The sequence below is a fragment of the Leucoraja erinacea genome, chromosome 23, assembly GCF_028641065.1.
Source record: "Leucoraja erinacea ecotype New England chromosome 23, Leri_hhj_1, whole genome shotgun sequence".
NCBI classification, from domain to species: Eukaryota; Metazoa; Chordata; class Chondrichthyes; order Rajiformes; family Rajidae; genus Leucoraja; species Leucoraja erinaceus.
In genome coordinates, this window is record NC_073399.1 from 35078723 (window position 1) to 35091285 (window position 12563).

General features: G+C 47.3%; 2 protein-coding genes across 4 annotated transcripts in view; one reads left to right on the plus strand and one right to left on the minus strand.

Moving 5' to 3' along the window:
* Nucleotides 1-439: 439 nt before the first annotated feature.
* tmem100a (transmembrane protein 100a) lies at nt 440-12556 on the minus strand. Of its 3 annotated transcripts, none has more exons than XM_055654307.1 (2): nt 12431-12556; nt 440-2180 (listed from the first exon to the last, which is right to left on the minus strand). In XM_055654307.1, the coding sequence occupies exon 2, from the start codon at nt 2107-2109 to the stop codon at nt 1717-1719; it is 393 nt and encodes a 130-aa protein (XP_055510282.1). In that variant the 5' UTR covers nt 2110-2180; nt 12431-12556; the 3' UTR covers nt 440-1716. The 3 variants fall into 3 exon arrangements, with proteins under 3 accessions (XP_055510282.1, XP_055510280.1, XP_055510281.1); XM_055654305.1 differs by lacking the exon at nt 12431-12556 and adding an exon at nt 3158-3590; XM_055654306.1 differs by lacking the exon at nt 12431-12556 and adding an exon at nt 3480-3588.
* The window catches only part of pctp (phosphatidylcholine transfer protein), a 21535-nt gene continuing 21472 nt past the window's right edge, over nt 12501-12563 (plus strand). Inside the window, exon 1 of the mRNA XM_055654304.1 lies at nt 12501-12563. This exon is cut by the window's right edge and continues 70 nt beyond it. Within this exon, the coding sequence (XP_055510279.1) occupies nt 12517-12563 (47 nt within the window). The 5' untranslated portion in view covers nt 12501-12516.

Sequence of the window (12563 nt, forward strand, 5' to 3'; positions counted from 1 at the left end):
AGCGAGGGAGAGATGGCCGGGGTGTTGCCTGAGATTTCTGTATCTGCAGATCAGACTCTAGAAGGCTGGAAAATAGCGAATGTTGTTTGGTTATTTAAGGAGGGCTCAGATGAGGCAGATAAATGTCGGCATGCGGTGACCCTCACGTGGCTGATGGCGACTTCATTGTGTGGAGAAAATCCCGTCTCACCAATGTTTTTAAGGAGGTAATGGGATTGTAGATGGGCAAAGAGCTTGCATGGCCGTAGTGGGCCGAAGGGCCTGTTTCTATGTACAGTACCGTGACTAATTCAGAAATTGGGGAGAGGGGTTGGTGGGGAGAGAGGTCTGGAGATCACCACCGCATCTTTGAGCGCCTGTCATTTTGTTTCCTGCCTCACGGTGCTACCTGCAACCCCATCCGAAAAAAGTCTAGAACTTGAAGTAATGAAGCTGAGGCCAGCAGTGAAAGAATACTTTTATTTGGCGACACCCTGTGCCGTTCAGGTAGAACCTGTTGGAAATTTAGAAGTGCCATACTGAGCACCTCGTGAAAACCGAATACGCGGACTAGCAATCCTGCTGCGCTCACATAAGCGCTTGAAACAGACTTTGGTATCATCAAAGTGACCAGAGATATGTGGACGGGAGGCAGTGGTTAAAGCCAAGAAAGATGATTCAATGAGAAGACTCGCGATAGAGACGTGAGAGTCCACGGAGACTGTTCCTACTAGGATATCAAACAACTCCATTCCCCATTCCAATGAATAACACATGTTAAATAGAAATGAAGGTCGACAAACATGCTGGAGGAACTCAGCGGATGCAACATATTCTATGGAGCGAAGGAAATAGAAATGAGATGGATTCATTATGTAAAGGTGGGAGTTGGGGGACTGATGTCAGAGCGGTGTACGAGAATGGTCCCATGAATGAGTGGGTTAACAAATGATGAACATTTGTCGGCACTGGGCCTGTACTCGCTGGAGTTTAGAAGGATGAGGGGGAAAACGTACAGAATAGTGAAAGACCTGGATGGAGTGGATGTGGAGAGGATGTTTCCACTAGTGGGGGAGTCTAGGACCAAAGCCCACAGCCTCAGAATTAAAGGACGTTCCTTTACATAGGAGATGAGGAGGAATTTCTTTAGTCAGAGGGTGGTGAATGTGTGGAATTCATTGCCACAGACGGCTCTGGAGGCCAAGTTAGTGGATATTTTAAGGCAGAGATAGATGGATTCTTGATCAGTGCGGGTGTCAGGGGTTATTTGGGAGACGGCAGGAGAACGGGGTTAGGAGGGAGAGAGATAGATCAGCCATGATTGAATGGCGGAGTGGACTTGATGGGCCGAATGGCCTAATTCTGCTCCTATCACTTGTGACCTTGGGAACCTCGAGCTGCTGCATATTGGTGGTAGAATGGCTTCCCCCTATAGACATGTCCTTGGTAAGCTGCATATGAGTAACTGGGACCTCTCCTCATTGCTACAGCTCAGCGCTGCCCGCTGCGACTCACACACTGAGATGCGGATAGTTAGTTGTCTTAGTTCTGAGAGCATTTCCATGTCTGTTGCTTTAACACTGACCACGCTGACAAGGGCAGCACCCCAAATAGAGATAATGAAGAGTTTTAGTTACACGAGTTCTTGCCAGAGGTCAACGTTTTGAAGTATTATGACGGCGGGTGTTGTCCCACCTACACTAGTGACGTGAGGTCCACGGGGTGAAGAGTTGGTGCCTAGACGAACAGTTCCCTGTTGGCCACGAGTGCAGTCTGGCTTTCTCTTCTCTTGGCTTGCTTTCTGCACTGTCTGACCCTCCAACACACGGCGCTGGAGATGACCAGGAGGAAGCCCAGGGTCAGTACGACCAGGCCGAACACCGAGATGACTGACCCATGCGAGTTGAAGCCATAGGCGACAGCGGTGACCACCAAGCCAACGATGACGACCACCAGGCCAAAGGGAAAGGTACACCTGGAGCACGAGAGCTCGGTTCCGCCCGTGGCCTCCATCAGTTGGGCCTGGCGATCCAGGAGCCGGGCAGTAGCGGCCGGACATTCGGACCCCTTCTCTGGGAACCCCGGCACTGCCGCTAGCCCCGGCACCTCCTTCACCGGCTCCGCTATCATCTTGCTCCTTGCGATCTCCGTTCCTTCCTCCCTTCACTCGCCCATAACATCCAGTTGGCAACGCTCGGGACCTAGGGTCAACACACAGTTGATAGTTGAGAACAAGGCACCAAGTAACAGCCTGAAGATGGGTCTCCACCCGAAACGCCACCATTCCTTCTGCCTGTCCCACTGAGTTACTCCAGCATATTGTGTCTACTGAAGCGCCAAGTATCTCCGACTATCTTTCATGGGACTTTACCTTTCACTAAACCCTTATCATGTATGTGTACACTGTAAATGGATCGATTGTAATCACATATTGTCTTTAGCTGACTGGTTACAACACAACAGAAGCTTATCACTCACTGTACCTCGATACACGGGAACATAAACTAAACTGACCATATTACATAACATGGTCGGCTGGAGAGACACAAGACCAACCCGGGCACTGCCACAACGGCCCCGGCACCGAGTGGTTCACGGTCACTGTCAGATTCATGCAATGGTTCAGCGTGGGCCATTCGGCCCATCGTGCCCGTGCTGCGCTCAAATTACTCCTGATCCACGGAGCCTCGCACAAACCACCTCAAACATGCATTGACAGGGCGGCAGAGACCCGGGTTCGGTCCTGACCTCGGGCTCTGTCTGTGCGGAGTTTGCACGTTCTCCCCGTGACACATCCCAAAGACGCGCGGGTTTGTAAGTTAACTGCCCGTGTGGAGGGAGTGGGATAACAAGGAACTCGGGTGATCGACTGTCAGCATGGACTCGGTGGGCCGAAGGGTCTTGTTTCCATGCTGTAGCTCGAAACTAAATTACTTCAGACTCGCCCAACTCATCGCATCTATTCACCTTCTATCCTGAACCCCGCTGCTTTATGGCTGGAACGGGAAGCCCCCCATCACCCACTCACACTCACTCACTCACCCACTCACTCACTCACTCACTCCTCACACTCACTCACTCACTCACTCACCCACTCACTCACTCACTCACTCACTCACTCACTCACTCACCCACCCACTCACTCACCACTCACTCACTCACTCACTCACTCACTCACCTTCAATGCTGCTGGCAGTCGCCGCTCCGAACCAGACGTAACTCAGGTACAAGCAGCGCCGAGCAGGCAGCTGTGATCTCCGACTGTGAGCTGCCCCTCTCCCCCCTCTCTCTCTCAGCCGCCGAGCGGGGGCAATGCTGTCCGGACGGGGTGCCTGCACACCAGCCTCCCTCTCTCTCTCCCTCTCTCGCTCAGTATTGATCCCACGGTCTTTTCGTTCAACCTTGGCTCAAGAAAGTTGCCTTTTTTAAAACCGCTACTTAAATAAAATATTAATCGTTCAGCAGAAACATCCCACCAATTGCAAAGAAAAGCAGCTCACAATTTTAGTCCAAAACATGAAATGATTAAAAGTCGAGCTTATTACTGCTCGCCTCTGGGCAAAGGCAAGATCCCCATCTACAGATATGTGACAACAGATGGGAGGGTCGTGTAGAGTCGAGTCTGGATGTTGCCGCCCATTCCGTTAGCGCTTTGAGTGAGACTGAGCGTGAGACGGGGGGGAGGGTCAGACAGGCTCGGTCTACACCACTGCCATCTTGCACTAGTACCAACAACCTCGTCTCCATTCATTCACACTCACTCAGTCACTGACACTTTCTTCATTAGTTCTGGTGTCAGGGGTTATGGGGGGAAGGCAGGAGAATGGGGTTGGGAGGGAGAGATAGATCAGCCATGATTGGATGGCGGAGTAGACTTGATGGGCCGAATGGCCTAATTCTGCTCCTATCGCTTATGACATTATGACCTTATGTGGAATTATCTGCCTCAGAGGGCGGTGGAGGCCGGTTCTCTGGATGCTTTCAAGAGAGAGCTAGATAGGGCTCTTAAAGATAGCGGAGTCAGGGGATATGGGGAGAAGGTAGGAACGGGGTACTGATTGGGGATGATCAGCCATGATCATATTGAATGGTGGTGCTGGCTCGAAGGGCCGAATGGCCTCCTCCTGCACCTATTGTCTATTGTGTTACAACAGGAGCCTCCTGGTGCATTCTCCAGGCCACCCTGGGTCTGCCATCGGTGACGAGGGAACTAACTCAAGGTATAAACTTAATTTCCCTCCATCTCACTAATCCATGTCTGTTTAATTTATTTTCACGTGACAATACATGATTACAATCGAGCCATTCACAGTGTACAGATACATGTCAAAGATAGTCCGAGGGTCACCAATGAGGTAGATAGTAGTTCAGGACCGCTCTCTGGTTGTGGTTGGATGGTTCAGTTTCCTAATAACAGCCGGGAAGAAACTGTCCCTGAATGTGGAGGTGTGCGTTTTCACACTTCTATACATTTTGCCCCTTAATTATGCTGCTGGCCTTGCCGGGGCAGCATGAGGTGCAGATGGAGTCAATGGAAGGAAGATGAAGGGTCTCAACCCGAAACGTCACCCATTCCTTCTCTCCAGAGATGCTGCCTGTCCCGCTGAGTTTCTCCAGCTTTTTGTGTCTATCTTCAATGGAAGGAAGGTTGGTTTCATAAGGCCAAGGGTGACCATTATTACCAGGCCAGGGATCAACCCTGGTTCAATAAAGCAGAAGAGAATGCTAAAAAAACCAACTGTTAAACACTCAGCAGGCCAGACAGTGTTAAATGGACAATGGATGTTTCAAGTTGAGGCCCTTCCTCTGGGAAGTCATGAAATGTTGAGAAGACTTCAAGTGAAGAAGCTTTAAACACTGAGGACAATGTTAGACACAGACACCCAGTCTACCTCGCTGAATGTTCATTCTGCATGTACCCACCATGCAGCATGTTGTTCCATCTACATTGTGGTCACCCCTTAAACTGCTACTTTCATCTCCAGGAAGGACAAGGGCAAGAGTGCAGATGAACAGCACATCCTGCAGCAATGCCTCCAAGTCATCCACCACTTGCACTTGGAATTATATTGTCCTTCCTTCATCCTTGCTGGGTCTACAATCCTGGAACAGTCTCCTCAACTACAAGTGGTGGCACTGCCTTCATCAGAAGGACTGCAGCCATTCAGAAAATGGCTCCTCATCACCTTCCAAGTAGCATTGCTGCAAGAGCAATAAAAGGTGCCTATGTTACAGTACAGGGACTCAGTCACTCCATCAGTCATATCCACACTCACACATACAGGCTCACATACACTCACTCACACACACACACATACTCAACCCCCCCACAATTTCAAACAAAAACTCTCTCACACACTATCTCTCTCTCCCCCCCCCCCCCCCGTCTCATTTCCATAGTCAAACACACTATCTCACACACATTAAGTCTTCACTCAGTCATCTTCACAAACAGTTTAACATACAAAGTTTGTACTTTGTAGATTTGCAGGGCAAGTCTTATACATGGAGGGTGATGAATGCGCTGTGTTTGAGGATCGTGGATAATCTATTTAACTTCCTCCTTGTATCGGGATCCATTTGCCGACAGTGACTTCTGGCTTCACCTATCACCTAGCGACCATTATCCCAACCACGCTTGTACTTCTGTATCTGGCAATCATTCTCTCCCCACTCAGTAATGATTCAGTCTCAACCATGCTGACTGACATCTTTTGTCTCCTCAGATGTTTCATGACCCAGAGTTCTTTCGCTGTTTTGATTTTTTCCCATTTTGGATCTCTTGGTTGCTCCCTGCTAGGTCACTATACATTTTAAGTGTGTTGAGGGCATCTAGCGTCACCATGCTGTGAATTCCAGCATGCTGACTGTCGCTAGATATCTTCCCATTATGATCTCTCTGTTAGTAGAAATTGAGCCTTCCTTTCAACCTATGCAGGCCCCTCACAATTATATATACTGACAACGTTGCCTCTCAGCTTCAGAGAAAACAACCAACTGAGCCAAGCTATCAACATAAGTAATCTTCTCCAGTCGAGCCACAAGTTCTGGACTCTGGGGTTATGCTGTGAAACCCACTGACATATTTGCTAATGTATTGCAGCTTGTCAAAGGGTTGCATACGCCCTTTACAAAATGCAATCCTTGTAAGTTTGGAGGAACACGGCTGTTGTGTTTGCTGCGAGGCTTTAACTCTTTGCTCCACAGTCAATGTGCTGGTCCTTGGAAATCTACATCTGTGGACGCTGAGCATGGGAGAGAGATGGGATTCACTCTCCGACACTCGTCTGGAGCCAGGTGGGATTCGCACTCCAACACCCTCTGTCACTCATCTGGAAATTTCACAAATAGAGGTGATTGAAGTGGCCGGGAGAATGGGTTAAATCACAAGAGACAAAAACCCAGGCAGAAATACAAGCGATTTCTTGTAGCTCACAAGAGATTTGTACACTATGAAAAGATAATTGGTTTTGATATATTATCGTGAAGAGAATGGGGCCATACCCACAGCTTATGAGAGGTCCCTTCAAGAGTCTGATAACAGTGGGGGGAAGCTGTTCTTGAATAGGGTGAAATGTGCTTTCCCCATTCTGTACCTTGTACCCGATGGGAGAGTGGGGAAGTGGATTTGACTGGAGTGTAAATGACCTGTCATTATGTTGGCTGGGGCAGCATTATTGCCTCTTGTACTCTGCTCAGGCAGTCTCTCAGGATTGAGACAAGTTGCTCCCCAATCTAGTTCAGCGTATCCTGAGGTGAAGCCAATGCAGGAGCCACTAACTTCCACACATGGAGGAAGATGTGTTTGAAGGGGCATGTGGGTGTATAGCTGTGAGGCCGTGCCCTTCTGTTGCCCACTGCTTCCCAATGCACGGAGTCATCGTTCTCAGTGCTGTCTGTGGTTAACAGGGACATTGTGCATATCAGAACCTAGGCTCCATGCATTGGAACACTGGGCAACAGAAGGGCCTCACAACTATCTGCACACATGCCCCTTCAAACACCTCTTGCTTCATGTGTGGTAGTTAATGGCTCCTGCATTGGCTTCATCACCCACCTCGAAATACATAGATCTAGAGTAGGGGGTATCTCATCTCATCACTGAGAGACTGCCTGAGGCAACAAAGAATAATCTACTCAATGTCGCTCATGTGAGTTTTCCCTTGGATGCTTGGCAACAGACTACATAACGGCCTTGATAACAAGGCATCATGCGTGGGATCAGAGAACTGTTGCAGAATTAAGAAACATTTTACAAGCTGATATCATTATCACCACAAAGAAGGAACATTGTAATTTTTGGAAATCAATCATTTCAGTCTGCGGAGATCTTCAGGCAGTATCCTTGGTTTTGCCATCTATTGATTGGGATGATTGAGTTGGGAACTGTAGAATATTAAACTAGAATTCCACCATGGTAATCAAAAGTTTAAAAATAATAGTTAAGACACAATATGTTGTAAAAGCTCATCTGGTCCAAAATGTCTTTTTGAGTCAAGTTGTGGAAGGGAATCGGCCATTCCTGCCCAGCTGGTCTGCATGGAGTCCTAGACATGGCACTGTGATTTACTCTGAACCCACGGCCCTCAGCTCAGTGACTATTAGGACAGGACATTTTTAGTTAGGCTTTGCACGATTGAATCAAAATTAACCTGCAAGGAATGAGTGTTCCATCTTGGCCTATCCAAGCCAACCCAGACTGAGGAATAGTTGCCGTACCAAGATGTGATGCATCTGGATTGGATGTTTTCCTTGAGGCGTCTGTAGAAAATTGTCTGTGACAATTATTGCACGTGTCGAATTTTGTTCATCTTTTGAGGGAGTAATGGCGTTGGTATTTCTCTTGGCCGAGGCATTCGTGTGGTTAGACAAGGTCAAACTAATGGTGATGTTTGTTATTTGGAACTTGAATCACTCAACCATCTCCACATCAACACCTCTGATGCACACTGCAGACTGTACTCTATCCCACTTCCTGAAGTCTATCACCAGCTCCTTGTATTTGCTGACATTGGAGAAGTTGTTATCTCGACACCATTTTACTAAGCTCTTTATTTCCTTCCTGTACTCCATTTTGTCATTATTTCAGACCCAGTCTATACGCTGGTGTCAACTGCAAACATACACATGGACTTGGAGAATCTGCCCGCAGTCGTGTTAATGAATGATGTTGCTTATATATCTATATCTAGAACAATCAATTCATACCACATGTATGCATGATTATACATAATTCATACAGATAAAGGTGGATTGTGTTTGCACAAAGTCAAACTACACAACTTCCCCAGGCTATGGAAGTGAACTGTTCATAACCTGGACAGGTCGCTGGTTGGAAATGTGACCATCAGCCGAATTTTGGGCAGCAGACGATGTCGGCAGATCCATCCTGCTGGTCTCCCTAATGCTACATCGTATGTACGGGGCGTTTCATAACCCTGTAATGTTAAATCTGTACATCGGGAGTTGTTTTGCTAACATGTTTGCAAGTGAATCTGTTACTCTGTGAATAAGGAAAGTTATACTTATTTGTATCCACCCGTTCCATAATCAGCGTCATTCAGGAAGTGAAGAAATAGAAACAGGAATGGGCCATTTGGTTTGTTGTAACTATTCTTTCATTCAACAAGGTCATGGCTAATCTTTGACCTCCACCCCACCTCCTGCATTAAGCCCCTGACACTCGATCTTAATATCCAAAAATCTGTCATAGAAACATAGAAAAATAGGTGCAGGGGTCGGCGATTCGACCCTTCAAGCCAGCACCGTCATTCAAAATGATCATGGCTGATCATCTAAAACCAGTTCTTTCTCCCCATATCCCTTGATTCCTTTAGCCCCAAGAGCTAAATCTAACTCTCTCTTGTAAACATTCAGTGAGGTGCCTTCTGTGCCAGAGGATTCCACAGATTCACAACTCTCTGGGTGAAAAGGTTTTTCCTCATCTCATATCTAAACGGACTGCCCCTTATTCTTAAACTGTGACCCCTGGTTCTGGACTCCCCCAACATCAGGAACATGTTTCTGCATCCATCCTGTCCAACCCTTTAAGAATTTTATGTTTCTATGAGATCTCCTCTCATCCTAAATTCCAGTGAATACAAGCCCAGTCGACCCATTCTTTCAGCATATGTCAGTCCCACCATCCCGGGAATTAACCTGGTGAACCTATGCTGCACTCCCTCAATAGCAACAATGTCCTTCCTCAAATTAGGAGACCAAAATTGCACACACTACTCCAGATGTGTTCTCACCAGGGCCCTGTACAACTGCAATAGGACCTCTTTGCTCCTAAACTCAAATCGTCTCACAATGAAGGCCAACATGCCATCAGATTTCTTCACTGCCTACTGTACCTGCGTGTTTACTTTCGGTGACTGATGCACAAGCACACCCAGGTCTCGTTGCACCTCCCCTTTTCCTAACCTGACACCATTCAGATAATGTGTAAGAAGGAAGTGCAGCTACTGGTTTAAACCGAAGATAGACACAAAAAGCTGGAGTAACTCAGTGGGACAGGCAGCATCTTTGGAGAGAAGGAATGGGTGGCGTTTCGAGTGGAGACCCTCAACCCGAAATGTCACCCATTCCTTCTCAGAGATGCTGCCTGTCCCGCTGAGTTACTTCCGCTTTTTGTGTCTATCTACCATTCAGATAATAATCTGCCTTCCTGTTTTTGCAACCAAAGTGGATAACCGCACATTTATCCACATTATACTGCATCTGCCAAACATTTGCCCACTCACCCAGCCTATCCAAGTCACCCTGCATTCTCATAGCATCCATCTCACAACTCACACTGCCACCCAGCTTTGTGTCATCCACAAACTTGGAGATGTTCACATTTAATTCCTTTACCCATATCGTTAATATATATTGTAAATAACTGTGGCCCCAGCACTGGGCCTTGCGGCACCCCACTAATCACTGCCTGCCATTCTGAAAAGGACCCGTTAATTCCTACTCTTTGCTTCCTGTCTGCCAACCAGTTCTCTATCCATGTCAATACTCTACCCCCAATACCATGTGCTCTAATTTTGCACACTAATCTCTTGTGTGGGACCTTGTCAAAAGCTTTTTGAAAAACCAGATACACCACATCCACTGGCTCTCCCTTATCCATTCTACTTGTTACATCCTCAAAAAATTCCAGAAGATTATTCTTTTATAATTGACTCCAGCATCTTCCCGATGTCACTACCGATGTAAGGCTAACTGGTCTATAATTCCCAGTTTTCTCTCTCTCTCCTTTCTTAAAAAGTGGAGTTACATTGGCTAACCTTAAAAAAATCCAGTTTTGAATATACTCAGTGTTTAAACAGAAATGCAGTGTGAGGCTGGGTAACATTGCTATTTAATGAGCCCCTGACATGCTTGTACATAGGTCATTGAGGAACCTGCAGGTGCAATGTGACTACAACAGCAGAAATATATATATATATTAAATGTGTAAGAAAGAACTGCAGATGCTGGTTTAAATCAAAGGTAGACACAAAACGCTGGAGTAACTCAGCTCAGTGGGTGAGGCAGCATCTCTGGAGAGAAGGAATGGGTGATGTTTCGAGTCAAGACCCTTAGATTTTTTCAAGAGTAGCCAATTATAGGCCAGTTAGCCTTACATAGGGTAGTAGGGAATAATTGCTTGTCAAGTATTAAAGATGTTATAGCAGCATATTTGGGAAGCAGTGACAGGATGGATTTATGAAGGGGAAATTATACTTGGCTAATCTGGAATTTTTTGAGGATGTAACAAGTTGAATGGATAAGGGAGAGATATGTGTTGTGAACCCTTGGACTCAACCCGAAACGTCACCCATTCCTTCTCTCCAGAAATGCTGCCTCACCCGCTGAGTTACACCAGCATTTTGTGTCTATCTGTGATATATATTACTCTGTGTTACATGAGGATGCAGGAGTAAGGGAGTCTTATTGCAGTTATGTGGGGCCGTGGTGAATGCTTTGGACTATTGTAAGAAAGCATGTGTTTACCATGGAGAGGGTGCAACAAAACCTTACACAGATGGCAGGGCTGCACTGGTTGGTGTGACTGGGAGAATATTCTCCAGAGTGTATGAGGATGAGAGATGTAAGTGCTTGTCGGGCTGGATGTAGGGAGGATGTTTCCCTTGGATGACCAATCTAGGCCCAGGAGCAAAGTAAGGGCTTGTAATTGGGCGAAGTGTCTTCAGCCATTGTGATCCTTTGGAATTTGGGTCAAGGAAAGAGCGTTCAAGTCGTGGCCCTGTTTCAGCCACCACACACTAGAAGCCACAAGACAGTAAGCATGCAGGTACAGCAGGCAGTGAAGAAAGCCAATGGCATGTTGGTCTTCATAACAAGAGGAGTTGAGTATAGGAGCAAAGAGATCCTTCTGCAATTGTACAGAGCCCTAGTGAGACCACACCTGGAGTATTGTGTGCAGTTTTGGTCCCCTAATTTGAGGAAGGACATTCTTGCTATTGAGGGAGCCCAGCCTAGGTTAATTCCCGGGATGGCGAGACTGTCATATGCTGAGAGAATGGAGCGGCTGGGCTTGTACACTCTGGAGTTTAGAAGGATGAGAGGGCACTTATTGAAACATATTAGATTGTTAAGGGTTTGGACACGCTAGAGGCAGGAAACATGTTCCCGATGTTGGGGGAGTCCACAACCAGGGCCCACAGTTTAAGAATAAGGAGTAAGCCATTTAGAACGGAGACGAGGAAACATTTTTTCTCACAGAGAGTTGTGAGTCTGTGGAATTCTCTGCCTCAGGTTCTCTGGATGCTTTCAAAAGAGAGCTGGATAGGGCTCTTAAAGATAGCGGAGTCAGGGGATATGGGGAGAAGGCAGGAACGGGGTACTGATTGGGGATAATCAGCCATGATCACATTGAATGGTGGCGCTGGCTCGAAGGGCCGAATGGCCTACTCCTGCACTTATTGTCTATTAACAGACACCATTGTGTGCAGCTCTGGCTGAACAACTTCTAAACTTGTGTGTGGGCTCTGGCCTGTAATATGTGCAGTTACAGTCAAATCACACGACAGGGATTTAAACTGATAGGAGGATTAGTGGGAGGTGAGAATATTATTCCATGCAGAGGGCGTTGATGTGACTGTGGACTTCACATTTCACTCAGGCAGTTTACAACCCAACGGTATAAATATTGACTTCTCTAACTCTAAGTGACCCTTGCTTTCTCTCCCCCACCCTAATTCTCCGACTAGTTTAACTGGCCTTCTGATTAATATTATTGTCACCTTTCCCCGGCTACCAATGACCAATTCCGCGTGGATTATCCTTGACCATTGGCCCTTTGACCTGTATTTTGGACACTTCCTTATCTCTGTCTCTCAGTCTAAAGAAGGGTCTCGGCCCGAAACGTCACCCGTTCCTTCTCTCCACAGACGCTGCCTGTCCCGCTGAGTTACTCCTGCATTTTGTGTTTATCTTGTGTGTAAAGCAGCACCTGCAGTTCCTTCCTGCACCCTGTGCCCGCCTCCACTGCGGGCCGGGCTGGGCTGGGCCGGACCGGGACTGACCGCACACACCGCCATGGCTCAAGGCTGCGTGGAGTCCGTCTGGCGGGAGCTGGACGCGCC

Bases quoted from the DNA above. Each gene is read 5' to 3' on its own strand.
- tmem100a (XM_055654307.1), bottom strand. From the start codon at position 2,109: ATGATAGCGGAGCCGGTGAAGGAGGTGCCGGGGCTAGCGGCAGTGCCG.